This window comes from Phyllobates terribilis, unplaced genomic scaffold, assembly GCF_046119375.1.
Source record: "Phyllobates terribilis strain yellow unplaced genomic scaffold, ASM4611937v1 Scaffold_4__5_contigs__length_816908805, whole genome shotgun sequence".
Taxonomy (NCBI): domain Eukaryota; kingdom Metazoa; phylum Chordata; class Amphibia; order Anura; family Dendrobatidae; genus Phyllobates; species Phyllobates terribilis.
The window spans coordinates 303,919,930-303,946,358 of record NW_027362764.1 but is presented as its reverse complement, the minus strand read 5'-3'; the positions used below and the strand labels follow the sequence as shown (position 1 = coordinate 303,946,358).

General features: G+C 44.4%; 1 protein-coding gene across 2 annotated transcripts in view; it reads left to right on the top strand.

The window, feature by feature from the left end:
• ADCY1 (adenylate cyclase 1) overlaps window positions 1-26,429 on the top strand; it is a 743,884-nt gene that overhangs the window by 697,719 nt on the left and 19,736 nt on the right. For both annotated transcript variants that reach the window (XM_073678356.1, XM_073678357.1), the window contains one exon: window positions 5,314-5,412. In XM_073678356.1, the coding sequence (XP_073534457.1) occupies window positions 5,314-5,412 (99 nt within the window). The remainder of the gene's footprint in view (window positions 1-5,313; window positions 5,413-26,429) is intronic.

Sequence of the window (26,429 nt, the reverse complement as noted above, 5' to 3'; positions counted from 1 at the left end):
TAGAAGGAAGATATAAGTAGAGAAGCCATCTTAGAAAGAGAGTTGAGTAGTGAGAGAAGGAAAGTGAAAGGAGCAGAGGCTCTGCAGGAGCTCTGCTCCAGAAGCCGGCCTGGACAGTGAGGCCCAAGTTGGAGAGGAAAGAGAGAAGAGAGGAGAGGGAGCAGGAAGGCTTCAGGAACTAGAAGAAAGGACCCTAAGGGTACGGGCCATGCAGAAGGCAATCCGTACTCCCGCATCTACCGGGAGGTGGAGGGGTCAGGCTGCATACAGGGAACCGGGTCCCTCAGCTAGCAGAAGACTGTACGTCTTAACTAGAAACCGGAGGCTGCAGTATTTCATGTCCTGTAGCCAACATTCCATACCAGTCTCACCAGGAAGTTAGCTATATAGGACCTAGGGGACAGAACAGACGTCGTCCGCCAAGGCCCGCAGGTACTGGACTGGGACACTTGGTATGAGGTTCAGGGAGACAGCCAGAGAGAAGACACAGAAGGGGGTCCTGTTATGTACTCCGGAGTTACCTGGGGGTGGACTGAGCCCCTCACTGAGTAAATGCAGCACGGCATGGGAAGTTACTTTGACGTCTGTAACTTGGACTGCAATAACCGAGAGTAAAGACCCAGAGGACTGCACCACCTTGTCTCTGTGTTTCATGCTGCGCCATCACTCCCTGCACTACAATGCTCAGCACAACCAACATCTTCTACACTGCCCTGAGGCTAGCTCTTCCTGTGGAGAGCCACACCATCCCTGCTGCAGTAACATCAGCTTCAGAGGACTGCTCCGCAGCGGCGGCTCCCTTTAGCCGCATTCCACAGGTGGCGTCACGAACTTTAATATAAACTATAAAAATCTCTTGTAAATATAACCCCTTTTATTGACCGCCCTGGGTCACGGACCGGGTCACTGCCACTGTGACATTCCCCTAGAATCCACCGGCCCGGCATCGGGTACCCCACGGCCCAGGGGGCGCATCATATCCATGGAGCCAGGTGACTTCAACGTCCCAACCTGCTCTCCCCAAATGTTTCCATGGGCTCTCTGATGGTCAATGGAGCAGATCCATATCTTTCCAGTCAGGACCAATACCCTTAGATCGGAATCATGTAGAATCCAAATCTGTGTCTCTTTGGATGGAGCCATCATGCAATCCATCTACTGTCCTGAAGGATGTGTCTCATTCTCCTTGTAAATTCTTTCTGATTCTCCTTGATTCTGCATGCAGCACTACAGACATGACTGTTTATATTTACATCTGTGTAAGGTCATCAGTCACAGGTTGGGGTTAGAGGTAAAGGTGCAGGGCTAAATCAGGTCTCATTGTTTGAGCTAATCAATTTACATAGCTGGTATAGCAGGAGCTAGCTATCGCCCCATATCACTTCTCCCCTATGCCTCAAAACTACTCGAACAACACGTCCATTGTGAACTGTCCTCCCACCTCTCCTCCTGCTCCCTCTTTGACCACTTAGAATCTGGCTTCTGACCGCACCATTCTTCTGAAACTGCCCTGACTAAAGTCACCAACGACCTACTAACCGCAAAATCCAAGCGACCCTATTCTGTCCTTCTCCTCCTGGATCTGTCGTCTGCCTTTGACACAGTGTTACCATTCCCTCTTACTACAGATTCTTTCATCTCTTGGCATCAAAGACTTGGCCCTATCTTCGATCTCTTCATACTTAACGGACAGGACCTTCAATGTTTCGCACTCACATACCACCTCCTCATCTCACTCCCTATCTGTCGGTGTCCCCCAAGGTTCAGTCCTAGGACCTTTGCTCTTCTCAATCTTCACCCTTGGCCTGGGACAGCTCATAGAGTCCCACGGCTTTCAGTATCATCTCTATGCTGACGACACACAGCTTTACCTCTTTAGACCTGATATCACCTCCTTACTAATTAGAATCCCACAATGTCTGTCCCCTATCTCATCCTTCTTCTCTGCTAGATTTCTAAAACTTAACATGGATAAAACTGAATTCATCATCTTTTCCCCATCTCACTCAGCCCCCCCAGCTGACCTATCCATCAAAATCAATGGATGTCCACTTTTCCCAGTCCCACAAGCTCACTGCCTCGGGGTAACCCTGGACTCTAACCTCTCCTTCAAACCACATATCCAAGCCCTTTCTATTTCCTGCCAACTCCAACTCAGAAACATCTCCCAGATACGCACATTCCTCAACCACGAATCTTCAAAAACACTAGTGCACGCCCTCATCATTTCCTGCCTCGACTACTGCAACCTCCTGCTCTGTGGCCTCCCCTCTAACACTCTCGCTCCCCTCAAATCAATAGAAAACTCTGTTGCCCGACTAATCCACCTGTTCCCCCCGCTATTCCCTGGCCTCTGCTCTCTGTCAAACGCTTCACTGGCTCCCCATTGCCCAGAGACTCCAGTTTAACACCCTAACCTTGGCATACAAAGCAATCTACAACCTGTCTCCTCCATACATCTGTGACCTAGTCTCCCGGTACATACCTACACGCAACCTACGATCCTCACAAGATCTCCTTCTCTACTCTCCTCTTATGTCCTCTTCCCACAATCGCATACAAGATTTCTCCCATGCATCCCCCTATTCTGGAACTCTGTACCCCAAAGCATCAGACTCTCGCCTACCGTGGAAACTTTCAAAAGGAACCCGAAGACTCACCTCTTCCGACAAACCTACAACATGCAGTAACCATCACTCCACCACACCACTGCACGGCCAGCTCTACCCTCACCTACTATATCCTCACCCATCCCTTGTTGACTGTGAGCCCTCGTGGGCAGGGTCCTCGCTTCTCCTGTACCAGTTTGCCGTTGCATTTTTGTTCAATATTTTTGTAATTGTTTCTGTTATGTATACCCCCCTTTTCACATGTAAAGCGCCATGGAATAAATGGCGCTATAATAATAAACAATAATAATAATAATTCAGCTGACTTAGTATAATATGCAATCAGCATAGTGACAAACAACATTGTTTCACAGAGCCAAGCGGAAACAATATTCACAATTATACAAATAATGGTCTGTTCTTATTGACCATGCACGTTTATGTTTACAAGTCAACATAAACATAATAGTGTATTTCTCTTGGATAAACAAATCTAATCGTCTAGCTTATTTAGATTATAGGCTGTATCGTCACACCCTCCTATCTACATAGATTCTTTTCAGCAGCAACTGCTATCTCCTATCTCAGTAATGTAACAATTCGTCTTCACTGAATACAAATTTTACCTGTGAACTGAGATCCAAGGAGTAACATTTCTCCTTGCGGAGAGTGACATGTCAAGTCTGACATGCCAAGGTGAGGAGACTTTTAAGCCGCATTGCTCCTCTGGGAAATATGCAAATTATCTCTTCAGAGAGAAAAAGGACTAGTACTCTAGTGCCACCTATAGGAAGTAGCAATTCTAAAAGTCAATATCGACTCTCTAACGAGCTTTGTCACAAGTCTTAGGATAAAAGCCAAAACCAAAATCACAATTTGCAGACACTGTATTTCGGGATACTGCCCTCCTAAGTGCAAAGTGTGAGATCTGGTTTGGCTGGGTGAGAGGTGTCAGACCAGAATCCAAGGGGTAAAGTTTCTCCTTGCAAGCTGACATGCCAAAGTGAGGAGACTTTTAAGCCGCAAATATGCGAATTATGTCAGGCTTGACACGTCACTCTCTACAAGGAGAAACATTACCCCTTGGATCCAGGTCAGACGCCTCTTACCCAACCAAACTAGATCTCACACTTTGCACTGACGAGGGGCAGTACCCTGAAACTCAGTCTCTGTAAATTGAGATTTTGGTTTTGGTTATTATCCACCCGTGAATTGAGAATTTTGAAAATAAAAGATCAATTGTGGCAGAGAAAGAAGCAGATTTCTCTGATAAGATATATTACAAAGTTGCTTATTTTTATGTGTACTATTGATTTATAAAATAAAAATTAAAACAATGGTTATGCTTTAACCTAAGGGAGGGACAAATAATGCTTTTCAGAAAATACTGTATAACAGAACTGGGCAAAGTGCAGTCCGTGGGCCACATCCGACCCTCTGGCTGTTCCATGTTCTATGTGAGGACTCATATTGCATATAGAGAGACTATGTGGGGGCTCACTCTGTTTATAGGAGGCTATGTGTGGGCTCCTATTGTATATTAAGAGGATATGTGGGGGCTCACACAATATATAGGGAGGCTATAATGGTGGTTTACACTGTATATAGGGGCTATGTGGGAGCTCATATTATATATAGGTGGCTGTGTAGGCAATCATATTGTATATAGAGGGCTCATACTTTATATAAGAGGCTATGTGGAGGCTTATACTGTATATAGGTGGCTATATGGGGGCTCGAATTGTATACAAAAGTTATGTTTGGCGCAAGAACAGCATAAAAAAATGATACCTACAAGAAAGCATGCAGGAGGCAGCTCTATGCTTGGGGGATGTTTTTTTGCCAGCTGGAACTTGGGTTTTAGTGAAGGATCAAGATCTTTAGGCATCTGATAAACAGCTGAAGATGAAGAGGAATATCAGCTTTCAGTACAACAACGACAAACGATTGGCTTTGCCAGAAAGGGATCAAAGTTTTGAAATTGCCCAGCAAGAGCCCAGACCTGAATCCAATTGAAAATCTGCGGATTTACCTGAAGACGGTGCTGTACACAGGAGATACCATCGCAATCTGACAGATTTGGAGTGCTATTGCAAGGAAAAGTGGACAAAGATTGCCAATTTTAGATCTGCAATGCTTAGAGACTCTTACCCATACCCAAAAAGATTGAATGCTGTTATAAATTCAAAGGGTACTTCAACAAAGTATTAGTTTAATGGTGTGCATATTTATGCAACCACATTATTTTAGTTCTTTATTTTTCCTTTTCCACAGAAAACAAGAGTTCAGTTTGTTTCTCAATGGATTTGAACAGATTATGGGTGATATTAAAGGTGAAAAAAGTTCTGCAATGATTCATGTTGGTATTTTTTTTTACTTGACAAAAATATGGCATGTGTGTAAACGTGTAAACGTTTTATATCCATTGCAAATGGAAACATTTTTGAGATTACCCAAAATCACATTAAAAATTTAGTTTAGAGACATGGTTCTCACAAAGAAGATGAAATTGTACACAGAGTATGATGAAACTGAAAATTTGTCATGCGATATGTGATCTTTAATGAGTGTGGTCTCATTAAAGAGGTTGTCTTTTAAAAAGGTTTCGAGATTAATGTAGAAATAAATAGATAGAGGGCTAATGTTCAATGAATAAGGTCTGTTAACCATTTAGTAATGTTTTGTCATATTTGCTTTTATGCAGCTTATGGAAAAGGAGTGCTACAGAGACATTGAAAAAATCAAGACAATTGGAAGTACATATATGGGAGCTGTAGGACTAGTTCCAACAACAGGAACTAAGGTAAAATATCATTCACACTTCATAAGGATATTATTATTTTATAACATTCTTCCACTTTTAATGAAGCGGTCACTAGCTGAAGTCACAACTTCAACCTGGTAGGTTATCTAAACCATAGAATCATTCAAGATGTTTAATTGGGTTTTAGATCAGTTGAATATTTGGTTCACTCTCTCCCTAATTTCAGCATTTCTCCAGTATTTCACTTTCAGCAACTCAAAGACTGTGGGGCCGATTTATCAAGACTGGCCTAGCGCACACTCGCACTAGGCCAGTTTTGGAAGGAGTACAGGAGGTGGCAAATTCATGAAGAGGTGCACGCTACTTACTGAATTCTGCAGCTCTACTGAGTGGCATGTGCCTCCATGCACCAGACCTTAAATGCTTGTTCAGTCAAGGACTGGAGTAGCAGTAGTGGCATGCAAAAAGCCACCATTTTTTATGAATTTGATGGGAGAGGTGTGTGGTGGTCACATCCCATCCCACCCTTGCTCCACCCCAGCTCTGCTGGAATGTGGCATAAAAAATGTAATGAATTAGCCCCTATGTGTTATCATTCACTGGTAGTCATTAGTGCTTAACAAATATGTCTGTGGCTGAGTAAATGTATGCAAAATCCCTGGAAGGATCTGGGAGGATCTCTAAATTATATGTGCAAATGGTTCTCCATGTGAGAAGCTATTATATTTGACTAAATGGAAGGAGGACCTTTGGAAGGAGTCAACAATGCTAGATTAGTAGGAAATGGTAGAGGCAGTATTCAGAATGTTGGTTAATGTATCCCTGATCAAAGCAGGATAGGATATTATAAGGTATGTGACTCCCCACAATCTCTCCCTTGTGCTTTCAAGTACCTCTTGCTTTTGTTTCTTTTCAAAGTATTTGCAGAAGAAAGATCCTTCTCCTACCTATGGTGAAAGTGTCTGAGATTAAGCCAAATTTTGGTTTGGATACCAAATTTACATAATTTTTAAAAATTCTATTTTAAATGGCTGGATAACCCCTTTAATACTTGTGTGTATATATATATATATATATATATATATATATATATATATATATATATCACTGCAATGTAACAATCCAATCTAATTCTTTGCATAGTCAAAGTTTATACATTATTAATGCTTTATATTCAGGTAAGAATGTACATTGCTAGTTGAAATCATGTACAAATTGGTTATCCAGGCTTATGATATTGAAGACCTATCGTTAGGATATTATTATTTTTATTATTTATTTTTAGAGCACCATTGATTCCATGGCACTGTACATGCGAAGGGGTTATATACAAATTACAAATATAAATGACAGAGAACAAACTAACAGTGACAGACTAGTAGAAAAAGGAGAGGCCTTGCCCTTGCGGGGTTACTTTCTACAGGATAATGGGGAAGGAGATAGTAGGTTGGGGGGTTTGCAGCATTTCCAATGGTGGTGAGCGGGGTCAGTGTAGGTTGTAAGTTGTCTTGAAGAGATGGATTTTCAAGTTCCGTATGAAAGTTCAGAATGTGGCGAATAGTCGGACATGTTGGGGCACAAAATTCCAGAAGATGGAGGATACTTGGTAGAAGTCTTGGAGGTGGTTGGTTGAGGAGCATATAATTATGGAGGAGACAAGGAGTTTTTTAGAGGATTGGAGGTTACATGTTGGGAAATATTGGGAGATTAGTTTGGAGACAAACTATGAACAGCTTTGTAGGTCAATGTTAGTAGTTTGAACTGGATACATCAGGGAATTGGAAGCCAGTGAAGGGATTTGCAAAGGGGAGAAGCAGAGGAGTAGTGAGGAGAAAGGTGGATTATTCAGGCATCAGACTTAAGGACGGACTGGAGAGGTGCAAGAGTGTTAGCTGGGAGGCCACAGAGGAGGATATTGCAATAGTCGAGGTGGGAGATGATGAGGGCATGCACTAACATTTTGGTAGATTCAGAGTTGAGGAAAGGACGTATTCTGGAAATATTTTTGAGTTGGAGGTGGTGAGAGCTTGGATGTGTGGTTTCAACTGCTGTTACCTGCATTCAGTGTAGGGATAGCTGGTGGAGGGTGGATAGTTTTGGATGAGAGGCATGTAGACAGGGTTTATTGCTTTACATTCCTTCTATAGGTATACTGCTGCTGCAACCTGAAAACAAAAGTCCTTTTCAGGGCTACATATTTTCTTTTCCTTTTTAATACTAGAAAGTGTATGAGTATTTATTATATACCTAATTTAAAATGCGCAAGGCGTGCGGTGATGGGTGGGAAAGTGGACGTGCTACTGATGGTGCACACAGAGGCCGTGGGCCAGGTGAAACTGTACCTGCTGTGGAAGCAGCAAACATGCTCATCCATGAGACCCAGCTTCCAGTCCCACTTTTCAGGGGGTCTTGGGACTCCAGTTTTGAACCCAGACAAGTCCACATGGTCCAGTCTCACTAGCCAAGAGTCTAGACAACATAACCCTCACACTGATCCTCTTTTCTCCCACTAAGACGAGTCCCAGGAGATAAGTGATCCTACACTCAGACACCACAAGGAGCTCTTTACATTTCCAATTATTGATTCTGGCCTCTCTCCCTGCACATTTCAAGAAGGACATGAAAGGATCCTGTGTAGTGATGCCCAAATATTTGAGCAGCCACGGTCAGTAGAAGACGACGGTGGGAAACTGCAATTAGTGTCTCAAGAGGTAGATGATGAGACACAGTTTAAGAGGCTGTCCTTTATGTCTAATACAGAGTGTATCGGAGTCCCTCTTCCTTCTAATTTTTGGCAGTACTTCCATTGTCCGCATAGGCTTTGTGAGTTTCAGAGTCCCTGCTTCATAAATTAATCAGGATGTGTCTAACCATGTCACACACACTACATGCCCAGATAAGGTAGGAAAATGTTAAAATTACATTTACCAGTGACTACCGGTGGGTGTAGTTTTATTTTCTCCTCTACTATGTCATCTACTGTAGTCATAGGCAACGGGGAAATACGGTGAGAGATGGCCCGGCTATTAAGGGATGGAGGAGGCTTTTCTTTTTTTTTTCTTTTGTTTAAATTTTGTCTTATATGCAAGTCATTATGCATGAAAGAATGTTTCCTAACATTTTGCCTTGTAAAATACATTTTATCTTTGGTTTTGTATGTTTTATTGTCAGTCCGTAAAAGTGGAGTAATGCTCTGATAACATTGTTCCCAGCAGTGACCAGGTAGTCAGAGATGCGTCCAGGTGTCTTCCCCATGCTTTTCCCATTCCATTTGAGCACTGGTTCCATCCATTTCAGCGATTTTCATGCCTCCCCAGCCCTCCTGTTAGGGTCTTCTAGAAAAAGGCTCGAATTTACCATTGACTACCATTATAATCAGTACTCGAGTCAAGCCTGTCCGAGCATCCGACCTGCTCGATTCTAAGCCAGAGCATACAAGCATTTTATTGCTCGATAATCACTAGTGGTATTGGAAGCCATGGGACTTTATGAGTTGTCCAAAGCCAAACGTATAGATTGAGAACAGTAGGGGTCCCAAGACAGAGCCGTGAGGTACACCGACAGAGAGAGGGTGGGATGAGGAGGTAGTCTGGGAGTGGGAGACGCTAAATGTGCAGTTGTAGAGGTATGAGAAGATCCAGGCGAGGGCAAGGTCTTTAATGCCAAGGTAAGAAAGGATTTTTAGTAGTAGGGAGTGGTCGAATGTGCCGAAGACAGATGACAGGTTTAAAAGGAGGAGTATAGAGAATGTCTGTTAGCTTTGTTATTAAGTCATTAGTAATTTTGGTCAGGGCAGTTTCGGTGGAATGGTGGCGATGGAAGCCAGATTGTAAGTCTTCAAAGAGTGAATTAGATGAGAAATGGGAGGAAAGTTCAGCATGGACATGTTGTTTGAGGAGTTTGGAGGTGAACGGGAGCACTAATATTGGGCGATAGCTGGACGGAAAGATCGGGTCGAGGGATGGTTTCTTCAGGATAGGTGTGATCTCGGCATGTTTGAAAGCAGACGGGAAGGTACAAGAAGTTAGCGATAGGTTTTAAAGGTGGGTTAGGGCTGGGATAAACGTGGTGGTGAGGTTGACGAGCAGGTGGGATTGGGTCGAGTGCACAAGTGCTGTGGTACGTTTTGAGAGGAAATTAGTAAGCTCTCCTTCAGTGATGGTGGGGAAGACGGTTAAGGGTAGGGGCGATGGCTGGTATACAAAGCGCAAAGCGTTTGTGATGAAAGGGCAGTAAAGATTCGTCTCATTTGGTCGATCTTATTTTTTAAATAAATATCAAAAGACTGACTGTCAGTTCCAAATCAGAAAATTGGTGTACAGGTGCTTACTAAGAGTAGCCATCTCCATATACGCTTCTCACAAAATTATAATATCATCAAAAAGTTAATTTATTTCAGCTCTTCAATACAAAAAATTAAACTCATATTATATAGAATCATTACAAACAGAGTGATCTATTTCAAGTGCTTATTTCTGTTAATGTTGATGATTATGGCTTACAGCCAATGGAAACACAAAGTCATTATCTCAGTAAATTAGAATACTTTATAACAACAGCTTGTAAACTGTTTTTAAAATCCGAAATGTTGGCCTGCTGAAATGTATGTTCAGTAATTGCACTCAATACTTGGTCGGGGCTCCTTTTGCATCAATTACTGCATCAACGCGACGTGGAATGGAAGTGATCAGCCTGTGGCACAGCTGAGGTGTTATGGAAGCCCAGGTTGCTTTGATAGCAGCCTTCAGCTCCTCTGCATTTTAGGTCTGGTGTCTCTCATCATCCTCTTGGCAATACTTAAGGTCAGGAGAGTTTGCTGGCCAATGAAGCACAGTGATACTGTTGTTTTTAAACCAGGTATTGGTACTTTTGGCAGTGTGGACAGGTGCCAAGTCCTGCTGGAGAATGAAAATTCCATCTCCAAAAAGCTTGTTGGCAGAGGGAAGAATGAAGTGCTCTAAAATTTCATGATAGACGGCTGTGCTGACTCTGGTCTAGAGATGAGCGTTGTTCTACTCGAACTGTTCGCCAATCTCAAATTCGAGCTGTTTTGGGCGGTGTTCGAGCCGGTCGGCGAACACGAACAATTTGAGAAAAATTCGGCTGTTCGAGGTTATGTTCGATAACTGTTCGTGCACCAAAATCATAACTGGATTTTTTCTCAGTAATGATGAAAATTAATGTTAATACGCAGTTTGAGTGTACAGCGGGGCGGGGGGAGGGGCAGGGGATGGATCTCTGCAGGAACAATGAAGATCTCCATTTTTTTTTCTCTTTCCCGCATTTGCAGTGGGGAGGTGCAATCTGTCAGCCTATCAGCAGCGCACACACGGAGCAAAGTGCTTTTTTTCACACAAGCAAGGGCATGTGTGATTGGCAGTGTATGTCACATGTCCTTGCCCTATAAGACCAAGCCATTTTCCCCGTCGCCACCATTTTCTCACTGCTGCAGCTGCGTGTTAGACGGCACCGCTGTTGCTGTGTGCGATATACCTTGTTAATTTCAAGCCAATTTTCGCACAAATATACAGATAGCTTGGGAGTAGGGAATAGTTGTGATTGCAGTCCTTTTAAGGACTAGGTTACAGCATTTCCTACGACTTTTATCAGGCAGGTCTGTGCTCTTAAATAGATAGATTGTGGGAGTAAAGACTAATTGTAATTGGAGTCCTTTTCAGGACTAGGTTACATCAGTTCCTATCAGTTTTTGCCAGGCAGGTCTGTGCCAGTGCTGTGCAAGTTTTTTTCACAGCATTTGGCTGAATCTAGCAAAGCTAATCCTTTTTGGCCTATTGCAGAGTGTGTTAGTCAGTGGAGTAGCCTATCTGTGTTGCAAGATATACCACCTGTGTATAGAATACCAATTTTTTTACTGCACCTAGTGAAGTAAAATCTTTTGGGCATAGCATCATTCTATTAGTCCATCTATACTGACCTCCATCAGGTTGCAAACTGAATATAATTTTTTTCTGCATCTAGCTCTGAAAAAATATTTGGGCTTCTAGCGGTGTGTGGGACTTGGTCTATTAGTCCATCTATACTGACCTCCATCAGGTTGCAAATTAAAAATAATTTTTTTCTGCATCTAGCTCTGAAAAAATATTTGGGCTTCTAGCAGTGTGTGGGACTTGGTCTATTAGTCCATCTATACTGACCTCCATCAGGTTGCAAATTAAAAATAATTTTTTTCTTCATTTATCTCTGAAAAAATATTTGGGCTTCTAGCAGCGTGTGGGACTTGTTCTATTAGTCCATCTATACTGACCTCCATCAGGTTGCAAATTAAAAATAATTTTTTTCTGCATCTAGCTCTGAAAAAATATTTGGGCTTCTAGCAGTGTGTGGGACTTGGTCTATTAGTCCATCTATACTGACCTCCATCAGGTTGCAAATTAAAAATAATTTTTTTCTGCATCTAGCTCTGAAAAAATATTTGGGCTTCTAGCAGTGTGTGGGACTTGGTCTATTAGTCCATCTATACTGACCTCCATCAGGTTGCAAATTAAAAATAATTTTTTTCTGCATCTAGCTCTGAAAAAATATTTGGGCTTCTAGCAGTGTGTGGGACTTGGTCTATTAGTCCATCTATACTGACCTCCATCAGGTTGCAAATTAAAAATAATTTTTTTCTGCATCTAGCTCTGAAAAAATATTTGGGCTTCTAGCAGTGTGTGGGACTTGGTCTATTAGTCCATCTATACTGACCTCCATCAGGTTGCAAATTAAAAATAATTTTTTTCTGCATCTAGCTCTGAAAAAATATTTGGGCTTCTAGCAGTGTGTGGGACTTGGTCTATTAGTCCATCTATACTGACCTCCATCAGGTTGCAAATTGAATAAAAAAATTTTCTGCATCTAGCTCTGAAAAAATATTTGGGCTTCTAGCGGTGTGTGGGACTTGGTCTATTAGTCCATCTATACTGACCTCCATCAGGTTGCAAATTAAAAATAATTTTTTTCTGCATCTAACCCAGGCAATAGTTTTGGCCTAATACCACAGTTTGGCCACTCAGCTCTGCTCGGTTACCATCCATTGTTTTTTTGTGCAAACAACTCCAGAGTTGTGAATTAGTTAACCACCAAAATGAGTGGAAAAAGGCCTGCTGCTGGTGGAAAGGGGAATAGGCGTGTTGGGAAGGGGAAAAAAGGTTGTGTCCGTGGGGTAGGTGCAGAAGAAAGACCATCTTCCAGCCAAACTAAAATGTCTACTTCTTTTAGCGGACAATGTGATAAGATCCCTTTCTTACGGCCACGCCAATCGCTACAAATTCCAGATGAGGCACAAAAACAGCAGGTGCTTCAACGGATATCAAGTGCTCCTTTAAGTGGGCTCTCCTCCACATCAACTTCAACATCACAAATACTCCAGTCCTCAAAGGTGTCACCCAAATCGCACTTGCTTCCTCACAGCTCCCAAATCTCCAGCTGCCCGTCTGAGTATGAGGTAGAACAGATGGTTGAGTCTGCAGAGCTGTTTACTCATACTATAGCCTGGGAATCAGAGGTCGACTCCAGCGCTTCTGTGAATCCAGACGAGGAAATGATCTGCACTGATGCCCAGAATCTTTATGAGTCGGATCCAGGACCAGACGCAGAAGGTTCTGACCATAATGTAGACCCTCATTCCCAAACTGTAACTCCTGTTGGTGGAGACAATGAGGAAGATGATGATAAGACTCAAATTCCTGATTGGAGCGACAACTTTAGTTTTTTGTCAGGGCAGGAACAGGTTGGCTCTGAGGACGACGGGTGTGATAACGCACAGGGTGATGATGATGAGGTTGGAGATCCCACTTACTGTCAACCCACAGTCAGCCAAGAGATGAGGTCAGCAGAGGAGGTGGAGGAAGATGCTAGTGACGACGAGGTCAGGTTGCGCCTTCCTGGACAGAGACGTAGTACTGGAAGCACGTCAACAACTGCATCCTCAAACACAACTCTGCCTCTCACCACAAGTCGTGGTGGCTCTTCAGGTCGCATGGGTGCTAAGCCTTGCATAGCCTGGGCATTTTTTCAGATCGATAAAGATGACCCAACTCGTGTTATCTGTAACATTTGTCAGCAAAAGCTAAGTAGAGGCCAAAAAATACATAGTTTGAGTACTTCATGCATGAACCGGCACATGGACATGAAGCATAAGTTGCAGTGGGAAGCTCAGTGTGCTACAATGCGGTCTAGCCGGCCGGGCCAACCACCGTCTGCCATATCTTGTGCATCCGCGGCCTCTTCATCCTCTGTGACTGGGGGGACAGCAGTCACACCTGTTTTGGGGCGCAGACCTGCCACCTCTTTACCCGCAACAGCCAGCGTGATTGGCAGGTCATCATTTTCTTTGGAGGTGGTAACACCAGCTGGTCTTGAGCGCTGTCCGACATCGATAGCACCACCTTTGGATCAAGGCAACCTAACATGTCCGCCTGCATCTTCCTCACAGACCGGCAGTTTGCCGGGGACACCCTTATCAACCCCGTCTAAGCACAATAGCCAGCCCTCGGTCCCTCAGATGTGGACAAGTAAAAGACCATTTCCTCCTAGCCATGAGAAAGCTAAGAGGTTGAATTTCACCATCTGCAAGCTCTTGGCTACAGAAATGCTGCCTTTCCGCCTGGTGGACACAGAGGATTTTCGAGACCTTATGTCCGTCGCAGTGCCCCAGTACCAGATGCCCAGTCGGCACTACTTCTCAAAGAAAGGTGTGCCTGCGCTCCACCAGCATGTCGCACATAACATCACCGCTTCTTTGAGAAACTCTGTGTGTGACAGGGTGCATTTCACCACAGACACTTGGACGAGTAGGCGTGGACAGGGGCGTTACATGTCGCTGACTGGGCACTGGGTAACTATGGTGACAGCAGGACAAGGGGCTGCTGTCCAAGTCTTGCCGTCCCCACGAGTTGTGCGTCAATCCTCTTTATGTCATTTTTCCTCCACTGCTTCTGCCTCCTCAACCTCCTCTCGGTCTTCCACCTGCACCCAAAGCCTGTCTGGTCATGCCACAAGCTTTCTAACTGCACAGAAGGGATCCTGCACACCTCCTTACTATGCTGGCAGTAGGGCTCAACGTCATCAGGCGGTTGTTACATTGAAATGTCTGGGAAATATGAGTCACACAGCTGAGGAGGTGTGGTCAGCTCTGGAGAACCAATTTCATGAATGGTTGTCTCCACTGGACCTGAAACCAGGGAAGGCCGTGTGCGACAATGCTGGAAACCTGGGTGCGGCCCTTCGCCGGGGCAATGTCACACACGTGCCTTGTATGGCTCACGTGTTGAACCTGGTTGTCCAGCAATTTTTAGCCCACTATCCCAGACTAGATGGCCTTCTGCAGAGGGCACGGTCGCTGTGTGCTCACTTCCGCCGTTCGCATCCCGCAGCTCAGCGACTTACATCTCTACAGAAGTCGTTGGGCCTGCCACTTCACCGGCTAAAATGCGATGTGCCTACCCGGTGGAATTCAACTCTGCACATGTTGCAGCGACTGTGGCAGCACCGACAAGCCCTGGTGCAATACGTTCTGACGTATAGCCTGGGCCAACGAGATCCAGAGGTGGGGCAAATCACGCTGGAGGAGTGGTCTCAGATCAGGGACCTATGCACCCTTCTGCACAGTTTTGAAATGGCGACGAAGATATTTAGTGCTGACGATGCCATTATCAGCATGACTATTCCGGTGATTTACATGCTGGAGCACATGTTAAACAGAATTCGGAGTCAGGTGGTGGCACAAGAGGAGGTGGAGGAAGTAGAGGAGGAGGAGTTGTATGCGGAAGGGCTAACATCTGCAAGGTCCAGACGGTCGGCAGCACCAAGGCGGCAGGCATGTGAGGGTGGGGGAGATGGTTTTACCAGGGTGCATGGTAGCAGCCAAACTAGTGAGGAAGGTGCAGGAGCCCAGGAAGAAGTGGAGGACGAACTGATGGAAGACTCATCAGATGAGGGAGACCTTGATCACATTTCTGTTGTGCGAGGTTGGGGGGAGAGGACAGAGGAAGGAAGCATGATTGTTACCTCGCCACCAACACAACAGGGACTTGGTGCTCCTGGATGCGCAACACACATGAGTGCCTTCTTGCTGCACTACCTGCAACATGACCCTCGAATTGTGAGAATTAGAAATAATCCTGACTACTGGGTTGCCACACTGTTAGATCCCCGGTACAAAAGTAAATTTGCAGAAATTATTCCTGCCATAGAAAGGGATGCACGCATGCAGGAGTATCAGCAGAGACTGTTGCAGAATCTTACATGTGCTTTTCCACAAAATACCAGTGGTGCACGTAGTGAATCTCACAGTTCCAACTTGCCAACCGTGGGACCGTCAAGTGTTCAGCACTCAAACCGTAACAGAACCACAGTATCTGCTGGTAACATCAATTTTGCGGAATCATTTCACCACTTTTTTAGCCCATCCTTTGCAAGGCCACAGGAGACAAGAAGTCTGACACATAGTCAACGCCTAGAGACGATGGTACAGGAGTATCTCCAAGTAAACATTGAAGCCACGACTGTGTCACTGGACCCTTGCTCTTTTTGGGCTTCCAATCTGGATAAATGGCCGGAGCTAGCCACTTACGCCTTGGAGATCTTGTCATGCCCCGCAGCCAGCGTTCTGTCTTAACGTGTGTTCAGCGCTGCCTGTGGTGTGCTGACAGATAAGCGCACGCGGCTCTCCACTGATAATGTAGACAGACTCACGTTCATAAAGATGAACAAATCATGGATCCGAAACGACTTTTCTACCCCTGTGTCATCCTGGGGAGAGTATAAGCTTGATGATTGGTTAAAATCACCCTACCAACCGTTTTAAGCTTTCAAATTACTAATCATGTTTATCTGTATCTTGACTGGAAAATAATTTGGGCTTTGTAGCAGTGTGCAGCACTGATCCTATTAGGCCATCTATAATAAGCTTCACCAGATTTAAAATTAAAAATAATTTTTAGCTGCATCTAGCCCGGAAAATAATTTTGGGGCTCCGAGATGCGCAAGACACATAAGTGCCTTCTTGCTGCACTACCTGCAGCATGACCCTCATATTGTCAGAATTCGAAGTAATCATGACTACTGGGTTGCCACACTCTTAGATCCCCCAAACTTTTCGATCAACCTTTTCATTTTAATAAAGACCAAAAAAATGGTCATTTTTGAAATTATAAGCATTAGCAGGTTGTTAGAAACTGAAATCAAACAGTTTTCAACTCAAAACTTTATTCTAGGTGATGTTACATTTTCACATAGGACCCCTTGTTCGAAAGGAGCTTCTGAACTCTCTCGTCCATTGAATTTGTCAGGTTTTGGATGGTTTCTGCTTCAATTGTTTTGCATGAGGACAGAATACCCTCCCAGAGCTGTTGCTTAGATGTGAACTGCCTCCCGCCATCATAGACACTCCTTTTAATGATGCTCCAAAGGTTCTGAATGGGGTAGAGGTCAGGGGAGCATGGGGGTCACACCATAAGTTTGTCCCCTTTTATGCCCATATCAGCCAGAGATGCAGATGTTTTATGTGCAGCATGAGATGGTGCATTATCATGCAGAAAAATGATCTTGCTGTGAAATACACGGTTCTTCTTCTTGAACCATGGCAGGAAGTGCTGTTTGAGAAAATCCACATACATTATGGAGTTCATCTTTAGCGCCTTCAGGGATCCTAAAGGGGCCGACAATCTCTCTCCCCATGATTCCAGCCCAAAACATTACTCCACCTCCTCCTTGTTGGCGCTGTAGCCGTGTTTGCGTGGGGTGTCCATCAACCAGCCATCCTCCACTCCATTCATCTGGACCATCGAGCGCTGCACGGCACTCATCCGTGAACAAAACAGTTTTGAAATCAGTCTTCATGTAATGTTTGGCCCACTGGAGCCGTTTCTGCTTGTGTGAAGTGGATAGAGGAGGTCGACAGGATGGCTTATGCACAGCTGCAAACCTCTGAAGGACCCTGCATCTTGTTGTTCGGGGGACGTTGGAGGCACAAGCAGCTTCAAAAACTTGTCTGCTGCTATGACAAGGCTTTTTTGCCGCTGCTCTTTCAACCTGACGTAATTGCCTGTAGGAAAGAGTCCTCAATTTGCCCTTATCAGCACGCACACGTGTGTACTGTGAATCAGCTACATACTTCTTGATTGCCAAGACACTTCATCCTGATCATCGCACAATGTTGATTGTAGTCATGCCTTGACCTAAACACTCCACAATTTGTTGCTTCTCAGCAGCCGACACATCCTTTTTCTTTCCCATTTTGGCAGAAAATGTAGGCTGCTTAATAATGTGAGAGAGCCTTCTTAAGTAGTCTTGCCTTTCATTGGACACACCTGCCAAACTAATTAGCACAGGTGTCTGCAATTGCTTACAGTGATATAAAGAGCCCTGACACACATCACCATCAATGAGTTTAACTGACAAACAAACAAATTCTTCCCTTATCACTCCTAAACACTTTTTGCATAATAATTTGGAACGCGGTGTACATGTGCTTTTCCACAAAACACCAGTGGTTCACGTAGTGAATCTTACAGTTCTAACTTGCCAACCGTGGTCTGTATGGAATTGTTCAATAAAGGGCCCAAAATTAAGATAACATAGATGGGAGAGGTCTCTATGAATAGGAATTCCTAAGTATTTGATACCCTGTGAGGTCCAGGCAAAGGGAAAGTTGGACTGGATGGAATCCTATATGGATTTAGGGAGGGAGACATCGAGGGCCTCAGACTTCGCTGCATTGATTTTAAAATTTTACCATGTAACAAAGTGATCTATTTCAGCCATAACAGCAGGGATGGATATATGTGATTGAGTGATATATACTAGGACATCATCAGCAAATAGAGAGCACTTGTACTCGGTGCCTCCCACCTCAATCCACCTAATATTGGGGTTATGGCGAATTGATGAGAGCAGGTGCTCCGTCACTAGGATGTATAAGAGAGGGGACAGAGGACATCCCTGCCTTGTCCCATTGGTGATTGTGAAAGGTGATGAAAATGTTCTGACGCACCCCCTGGGCCTTTGGACACCCGGAGCCGGACCCTTTTTGGTGGATGCTGGTGGTTGTAGTCTTCGTGGCGGCGATCCGGTTCCGTGGCTCAGGGCGGTCAAACCAGTGGCGGAACTATTTATGTGGTTTTGATGTTTAAATGTCCGACTACGCCACCCGTGGATTGCGGTCAGAGTGAACCGCCGCTACAGGGCAGACCGCTAAGGCTGGTGTTGTGGGTGCAGCAGAGCGTAGCGTAACTCCCCACCGGAGGAGTATAGCCTCAGGGCAGTGTATGCGGAGGATGGGGGTGATGGTGCAGGGCAGCAGCAGTAACGACACGGAGTCAGTGATGCAGTTCAGGGCCTTTACTCACAGTTCTTATTATCCAGACCACGTCTGCAGGTAACGGCTGCCCACGTCGTACTGTGCTCACCAGGTGAGGGGCTCAGACAACTCCCAGATAACTTTGGAGCGCTTCACAGGACCCCCTTTGTGTGTCCTTTGTCTGGCCTTTCTTACCAACACTTCTGTCCGGCTGCCTCGGGCCTCCTCTTGGTAAACTTGGCGCCAGTTTCCCTGACCCTATGTGGTGCCTTCCTAGCGGGTGGAGCAAGGGGCTGCGCCACATAAAATGTCAGAGCCTCCGGTTTCTAGCTGAGGGTCGTTTCCTGCCTCCACTAGTTCGGGGACCGGTCTCCCCCTTTGGCCTGACCCCTCCACGCAGGTGGATTCGGGCGTGCGGTGGCGACTCGCCCGTCCGCACCCCTGGGATCCCTTCATTCCTCGTTCCTGGAGCCTTCTCCGCTCCTCTTCCTTCCTTCTCCCTCTTGCAGGCCTGGGCCTCTGTTACTAGGCCCGCCTCCGGAGCAGAGCCCATGCAGAGCCCCTGCTCCCTGCCACTTCTGCTCAGACTTCTCTGCACTGAACTAAGATGGTGCCCACCTTTTATACTCCCTTCTCAATGCACCCAGGAACTGCTTCCTCCCTGCTCCTGCACTGCAGGGTTCCCCTTCCTCAGTGTTCCCTCCCCCCACTCCAGCCAGGGACAGGGACTGTCGTGCCCATCTCAGGGGCATATTGGTCGCCCTGCCCCACGGCAATGTGGTGTAATGCATGCAGGTGTCGGGTCCTGATCCACACTCCATCCTTATCTGAGAGTGAGATATCACACCTCTGGGTGAGGTGCAATACGTCTGTAGCAACCGAGCCCTCGGTGCTACAGTTCCATTTATCTTCAGCCTAGGTGACGTATTGTGATACAGGGCCGTGATTTTGGCTATAAAAGGGTCCCCTAGACCCCTACCCCAAGCTTTTTAAGAGAATCATATATGGCGTGCCAGGAGACTCTATGGAATGCTTTCTCAGCATCCAACGAGAGTATCTACTTACAAATTTTTAACTGCATCTAGCCCAGGAAATACTTTGTGCCTAGTAGCAGTGTCTGCTAGTCAGCGGATTATCCCGGCTGTTAAGCAAGCTACACCACCTGTAGTTTGGACACTTAATTTTTTCAAAGGAAATGCTTCGGGACCACGGGATACTTAGTGAAGAGCATCAGGAGGCACCCCAAGGCATAGGGGCTGGGACTGGCACTAGGATGCCTTGCGGTGGACAGCCGAGCTCGATCCTTATAAAAGCTTTTTAACTGCAGCAGCTTTAGTGGACGCTACTGGAGCTGGAATTACGCGGCTGCTGGCATGAGACTTGCCCTCCAATAGATCCTTGTAAATGGATTTAAAGTGTATTCATTCAAATTAGAGGGACAATTTAAATTAAAAAGCTTAGAGCTGCCTCCACCACAGGGGGGCTCTCTCGACCCACCAGCGGACAGGCACCAGTATTGGGAGAGGGGGGCTGGCCGTCAGGGTTCACCGCGGCTCTGGCACAAACCCGGCGACACGGAGGTGGCACGGGCAGGAGCGGACTGGCCGTCTCGGCTTCTCACTTTTTGGATTTTAGAAGGGCATGACATGCCTATATCTGTGTCTCCCCCTCCTTTTACTCCTCCACCTCTTTTCTTTTCGCATGACTATATGTACTTGTCACTTTTCCATGTGTTAGTTGTGTCTTCTGAGCAGTTTGTCAGCTTTTGGACACCTTTGAAGGTGTTTTCTATGTGTTTCTATGTGTTTTTGTTTGCCTGCCATTGGTTTTAACGGTGTTCGAAGGTGTTCGACGAACAGTTCGACGAACAGTTCGGCGAACACACGGGTGTTCGACGAACCGAACCGAACTCGAACACTACGGGGGTGGCTCAACACTACTCTGGTCTTGATAAAACACAGTGGACCTACACCGGCAGATAACATGGCTCCCCAAACCATCACTGATTGTGGAAACTTCACACTAGACCTCAAGCAGCTTGGATTGTGTGCCTCTCCACTTTTCCTCCAGACTCTGGGACCTTGATTTCCAAATGAAATGCAAAATTTACTTTCATCTGAAAACAACACCTTGGTCCACTGAGCAACAGTCCAGGTCTTTTTCTCCTTGGCCCAGGAAAGATGCTTCTGGCGTTGTCTATTGGTCATGAGTGGCTTGACACAAGGGATGCGACACTTGTAGGCCATGTCCTGGATATATCTATGTGTGGTGGCTCTTGAAGCAATGACTCCAGCAGCAGTCCACTCCTTGTTTTTTTTGAATGGCCTTTTCTTAACAATCCTTTCAAGGCTGCGGTTATCCCGGTTGCTTGTGCACCATTTTCTTCCACACTTTTTCCTTCCACTCAACTTTCCATTAATATGCTTGGATACAGCACTCTATGAACAGCCAGCTTCTTTAGCAATGACCTTTTGTGGCTTACCCTCCTTTTGGAGTGTGTCAATGACTGCCTTCTGGACATCTGACAAGTTAGCAGTCTTCCCAATGATTGTGGAGCCTACTGAAACAGACTAAAGGACCTTTTTAAATGCATCGGAAGCCTTTGCAGGTGTTTTTAGTTAATTATTCTAATTTACTGAGATAATGACTTTTGTGTTTTCATTGGCTGTAAGCCATAATCATCAACATTAACAGAAATAAACACTTGAAATAGATCACTCTGCTTGAAATGACTCTGTATAATATATGAGTTTCACTTTTTGAATTGAAGAACTGAAATAAATTTACTTTTTGATGATATTCTAATTTAGTGAGAAGCACTTGTATATCATATCAAAAGTCAGATTGGTGGGTGTCTAATGCCCATTACTCCCACCAATCCGATGTTTTCAGCTCTGTCACAGTCCATATGTAAACAGTGAATGTGGCTGAAATGGCACAGCTCTGTTCACTGTGTGGTGCTGAGAACCTGCAAATCAGCCCTTATTGATCTGAATCAGAGCTGTGCTATTCAGGTCTGTTCACTGTTTACATCTGGAAGCCTCCTGAGCTGAGTAGCTGATCAGTGAGGGTGCTGGCTTTCAGATCCCCACATATCTAAATTATCCTGAGGATAGGTCATCAGTATGACTGTCTGACTTCTACAAAATATGACTTTTAAACAAGAAATTGAGACATACTCATTGGCTCTTCAGCCCAACAAATTCAGCTCTTGAAGTTATAATGATTTATGCTGGGCCTTAGCTACTAGGCGACCAAAGAACATTTCCTATCTCGGCCAAGACCAATGGAGGGTCCAGTGCTAGATCTATAAGGGGTTGGAGTTAGTGTGTTTGTATCATTTCAACGTTTTAAACTCATCATCGAAATTTGGAAGATTTTTTGGAAAAGTTGAACAAGCCCTTAAGGCTGGGTGCCCACGTAGCGCTTTTCAAGCGTTTATGCTGCGGAATTTCCGCAGCATAAACGCTTGTGAAACGCTAGGTAATCCGCACCCCATGGTCCCCAAGGGGATTCCGCATGTTCTATGCACATGCTGCGGATTTTTCCGCAGCGTTTACGCTGAGTACAAAAATCCGCAGCATGTCATTTAATTTTGCGGAAGCGCAGCGGAACTCCCACTATTGACTTGCATTGAGACGCATAGAAACCGCGACTCTACATTTGTACAAGCGGCTTCTATGCGTCTCTATGTGCGGATGGTACCCAGTTCTGGAGGAGAGGAGACTCTCATCCAGACCTGGGTACCATTGTACCTGTAAAAAAAGAATAAAATAACAATTAAAGTTTATACTCACCTTTCCGAAGGCTTCTCTGTAAATGCCGGCATCGCTTGAGGACCTGCGGTGACGTCACAGTCATGTGATCGCAGGCCCTTCACCGCTGTGTCTCGCGATATGCCGGCAGCCGGGAACCAGACAGGAACGAGCGCTGCTGCACACACCGGGGCCTCGGGGGTGAGTATAGCTTTATTTGTTTTAATTTTTACGGTTCACACTGTATAAATCCATGCTGTTTGCATGGATTTATACAGTGTGACCTAGTTGTCAAGCACTTTCCAAGTGATGCTATCGCCTGGAAAGCGCTTGTCAATCTGCATGTGGAAACGCATGTGAATCCGCATGTGGATCCGCATGTATTCTGCAGGAAAAACGCATGCACAATCTGCATGCATTTTTTTCTGCCAGGGAGATGCAGAAATGCTGCAGAAATTTTCTGCTTCATTTCTGCATCGTGGGCACATAGCCTAAACCCTTTCTGACATTGTCAGTAATAGTACGTCCCTGTGCCCTGGGCCTTATAGATCAGGTATGTACTATTAAGACAATGTGATCACTCCCGTATCTGGGTCACCAGGCATCAGGAAGTTAGATAGATCGTGCGCAGTGCACAATCTATCTAACTTGTGCCAGTGCATAGCTGACAGCCTGCATAGTATAGGGATGGTGCTGCATCTCTATGCTATGCAAGAGATCAGCCTGCAAAAAATGAAAGTCTCATAGTGGGACAAAGTGTAAAAGTAAAAAAAAGTGGCAGAAATCAAAAAACATTTTTTAAAAAAATTGTAAAAATATTTAAAAAAAATTAAAAAATAATCCAAAAAGATATATATATATATATATACTGTACCCATAAATAAATATTATGAAAACAAAAACAATAAAAGTACACATATTTGGTATCGCCGTGTCCAGAACGACCTGACCTATAAAACTGTTCCACTAGTTAATCCCTTTAGTGAACACGGTAAAAAAAAAAAAAAAAAAAACTAAGCAAAGAACTATGCTTATCATCATACCGCCAAACAAAAAATGGAATAAACGCCATCAAAAAGACGAATGTAAATAAAAATGGTACTGCTGAAAACGTCATCTTGTTCCACAAAAAAACAAGTCACCATACAGCTCCATCAGCCGAAAAATAAAAGTTACAGCTCTCAGAATAAAGCGATGCAAAAAAAAACGTCTTTTTTCTATAAAATAATTTTTATTGTGTAAAAGCAACAAAACATAAAAAACTATATAAATGTAGAATCGCTGTAAACGTACTGACCCGAAGAATAACGCTGCCTTATCAATTTTATCACGCGCAGAACGGCATACAAAAAAATAAAACATTTCGGAATTGTTGGTTTTTGTTTATTCTGCCTCCCAAAAATCGAAATAGAAAGCGATCAAAAAATGTCATTTGCCGAAAATGGTACCAATAAAATCATCAACTTGTCCCGCAAAAAACAAGCCCTTATATGACTCTGTCAGTTGAAATATGGAAAAATGATTGCAAAAACTAGTCTTTGCAAAAAAAGCGTCTTTTAGTATGTGACAGCTGCCAAACATAAAAACCCAATATGAATCTGGTATCGCTGTAATCGCACAGACCTGAACAATTAAGTCGTCTAATCACTTATACCACACGAGGAATGGCGTAAAAAATAAACATTAGGATTAGGGTTGTGCTAGGGTTAAGGTTGTGCTAGGTTTAGGGTTGCATTAGGGTTGGGGTTGTATTGGAGTTGGGATTTTTTCAAAAGAAAAGAAAAAAAATTATGACGATACGGCGACTTGTGTTGAGCGCAAGTGCTCGCTACTTCAGTTTGCATTGGGTCCTCAGGTATGCACCGAGTATTGCGGGTGGTTGAGTTACATGCTCGAGTCTCCGTCTCATATGTTTCGCGGCTGTTATACAGTCAAAAAAAGCACGCGGGGATTGCCTGTCATAAACGAGCGTTCCCTGCATGTTCTTTTTTGGGTGTCTAAGAACCGTGAAACATGCGGGGCGGGGACTCGAACATGTCACTCAAGCACCCGCGATACATGGTGCATACCCAAGTACCGGATGCAAACTCAAGTAGCGAACACTTGTGCTCAAGACTAATGATAACTTATTCAATATGATGACCTAATGTCATCAAATTCTATGCCGTACCTCTGGGTTCAAAATGTTCACTATACCCCTTGATAAAATCCTTGAGGGGTCTAGTTTCCAAAATGGGGTCACTTGTGAGGTGTTTCCACTGTTTAGGCACACCAGGGGCTCTCCAACCGCGTCCAGACAATTTTGCATTCAAAAAGTCACACAGTGCTCCTTCCCTTCTGAACCCTGCCATGTGCCCAAACTGTGTATTTTCCCCACATATGGGGTATCGGCATACTCAGGAGAAATTACACAACAGTTTTTGGGGTTCATTTTCTTCTCTTACCCTTGTGAAAATAAAAAAAATGGGGCTAAAAGATCATTTTTGTGGAAAAAGTTAGATTTTTTTATTTTCATGGCTCTATGTTATAAACTTCTGTGAAGCACCTGGGTGTTCAAGGTGCTCACTACACATCTAGATAAGTTCCCTGATGGGTCTAGTTTCCAAAATGGTGTCACTTGTTGGGGGGTTTCCACTGTTTAGGTACATCAGGGGCGCCCCAAACACAACATGGCATCTGCTATTTAGTCAAGCAAATTTTAGATTCAAACAGTCAAATTACGCTCCTTCCATTCCGAACCCTGCCGTGCTCCCAAACAGTGGTTTTCTCCCACATATGGGGTATCTGCTTACTCAGGAGAAATTTCACAACAAATGGTATGGTGCAATTTCTCCTGTTACCATTATGAAAATGCAAAATCGGTGGCTGAGAAACATTTTTTGGGAAAAATGTGAAAATTGTATTTTTACGGCTCAATGTTATAAACTTCTGTGAAGCACCTGGGGATTCAAGGTGCTCACTACACATCTAGATAAGTTCCCTGAGGGGTCTAGTTTCCAAAATGGTGTCACTTGTGTGGGGTTTCCACTGTTTAGGCACATCAGGGGCTCTCCTAATGCAACATGGCGTCCGCTAATTATTCAAGCAAATTTTACATTCAAAAAGTCAAATGGCGCTCCTTCCCTTCCAAACCCATGTGCCAAAAAAGTGGTTTTCCCCAACATATGGGGTATTGGCATGCTCAGGATAAATTTCACAACAAATTTTTGGATCCTTTTTTTCCTGTTACCTTTGCGAAAATAAAAAAAATTTCGGTCTAAAGTAACATTTTTGTGAAAAAAGTTAAATGTTTATTTTTTCTTCCACATTCCAAAAATTCTTGTGAAGCACCTGAAGGGTTAATAAACTTCTTGAATGTGGTTTTGAGCACCTTAAGGGGTGCAGTTTTTAGAATGGTGTCACTTTGGGGTATTTTCTGTCATAAAAGCCCCTCAAAGTCACTTCAAAAGTGATGTGGTCCGTAAAAAAATGGTTTTGTAAATTTTGTTGTAAAAATGAGAAATCGCTGGTCAACTTTTAACTCATAACTTTCTAAATAAAAAAAATTTCATTTTTTTACCATTATCATCAAGTACAATATGTCACGAAAAAACATTCTAAGAATCAGTGCGATCCGTTGAAGCGTTCCAGAGTTATTATCTCATAAAATGACAGTGGTCAGAACTGTAAAAATTGGCCTGGTCATTAACGTACAAACTACCTTTGAGGGTAAAGGGGTTAAGGAGTCACCATCATTTTAATTTTTAGTTCATAAATCAATAGTACATATGAGAATAAGCAATTTTATAATATGTCTTATCAATCCTGGAATGCATGGCACCCCTCACCCCGAAGCCTGGTATGCATGGCACCCCTCACCCCCCATTCCTGGTATGCATGGCACCCCTCACCCCCAATCCTGGTATGCATGGCACCACAATCCCCATCCTGGTATGCATGGCATCCCTCACCCCCAATCCTGGTAAGCATGGCACCCCTCATCCCCATCCTGGTATGCATGA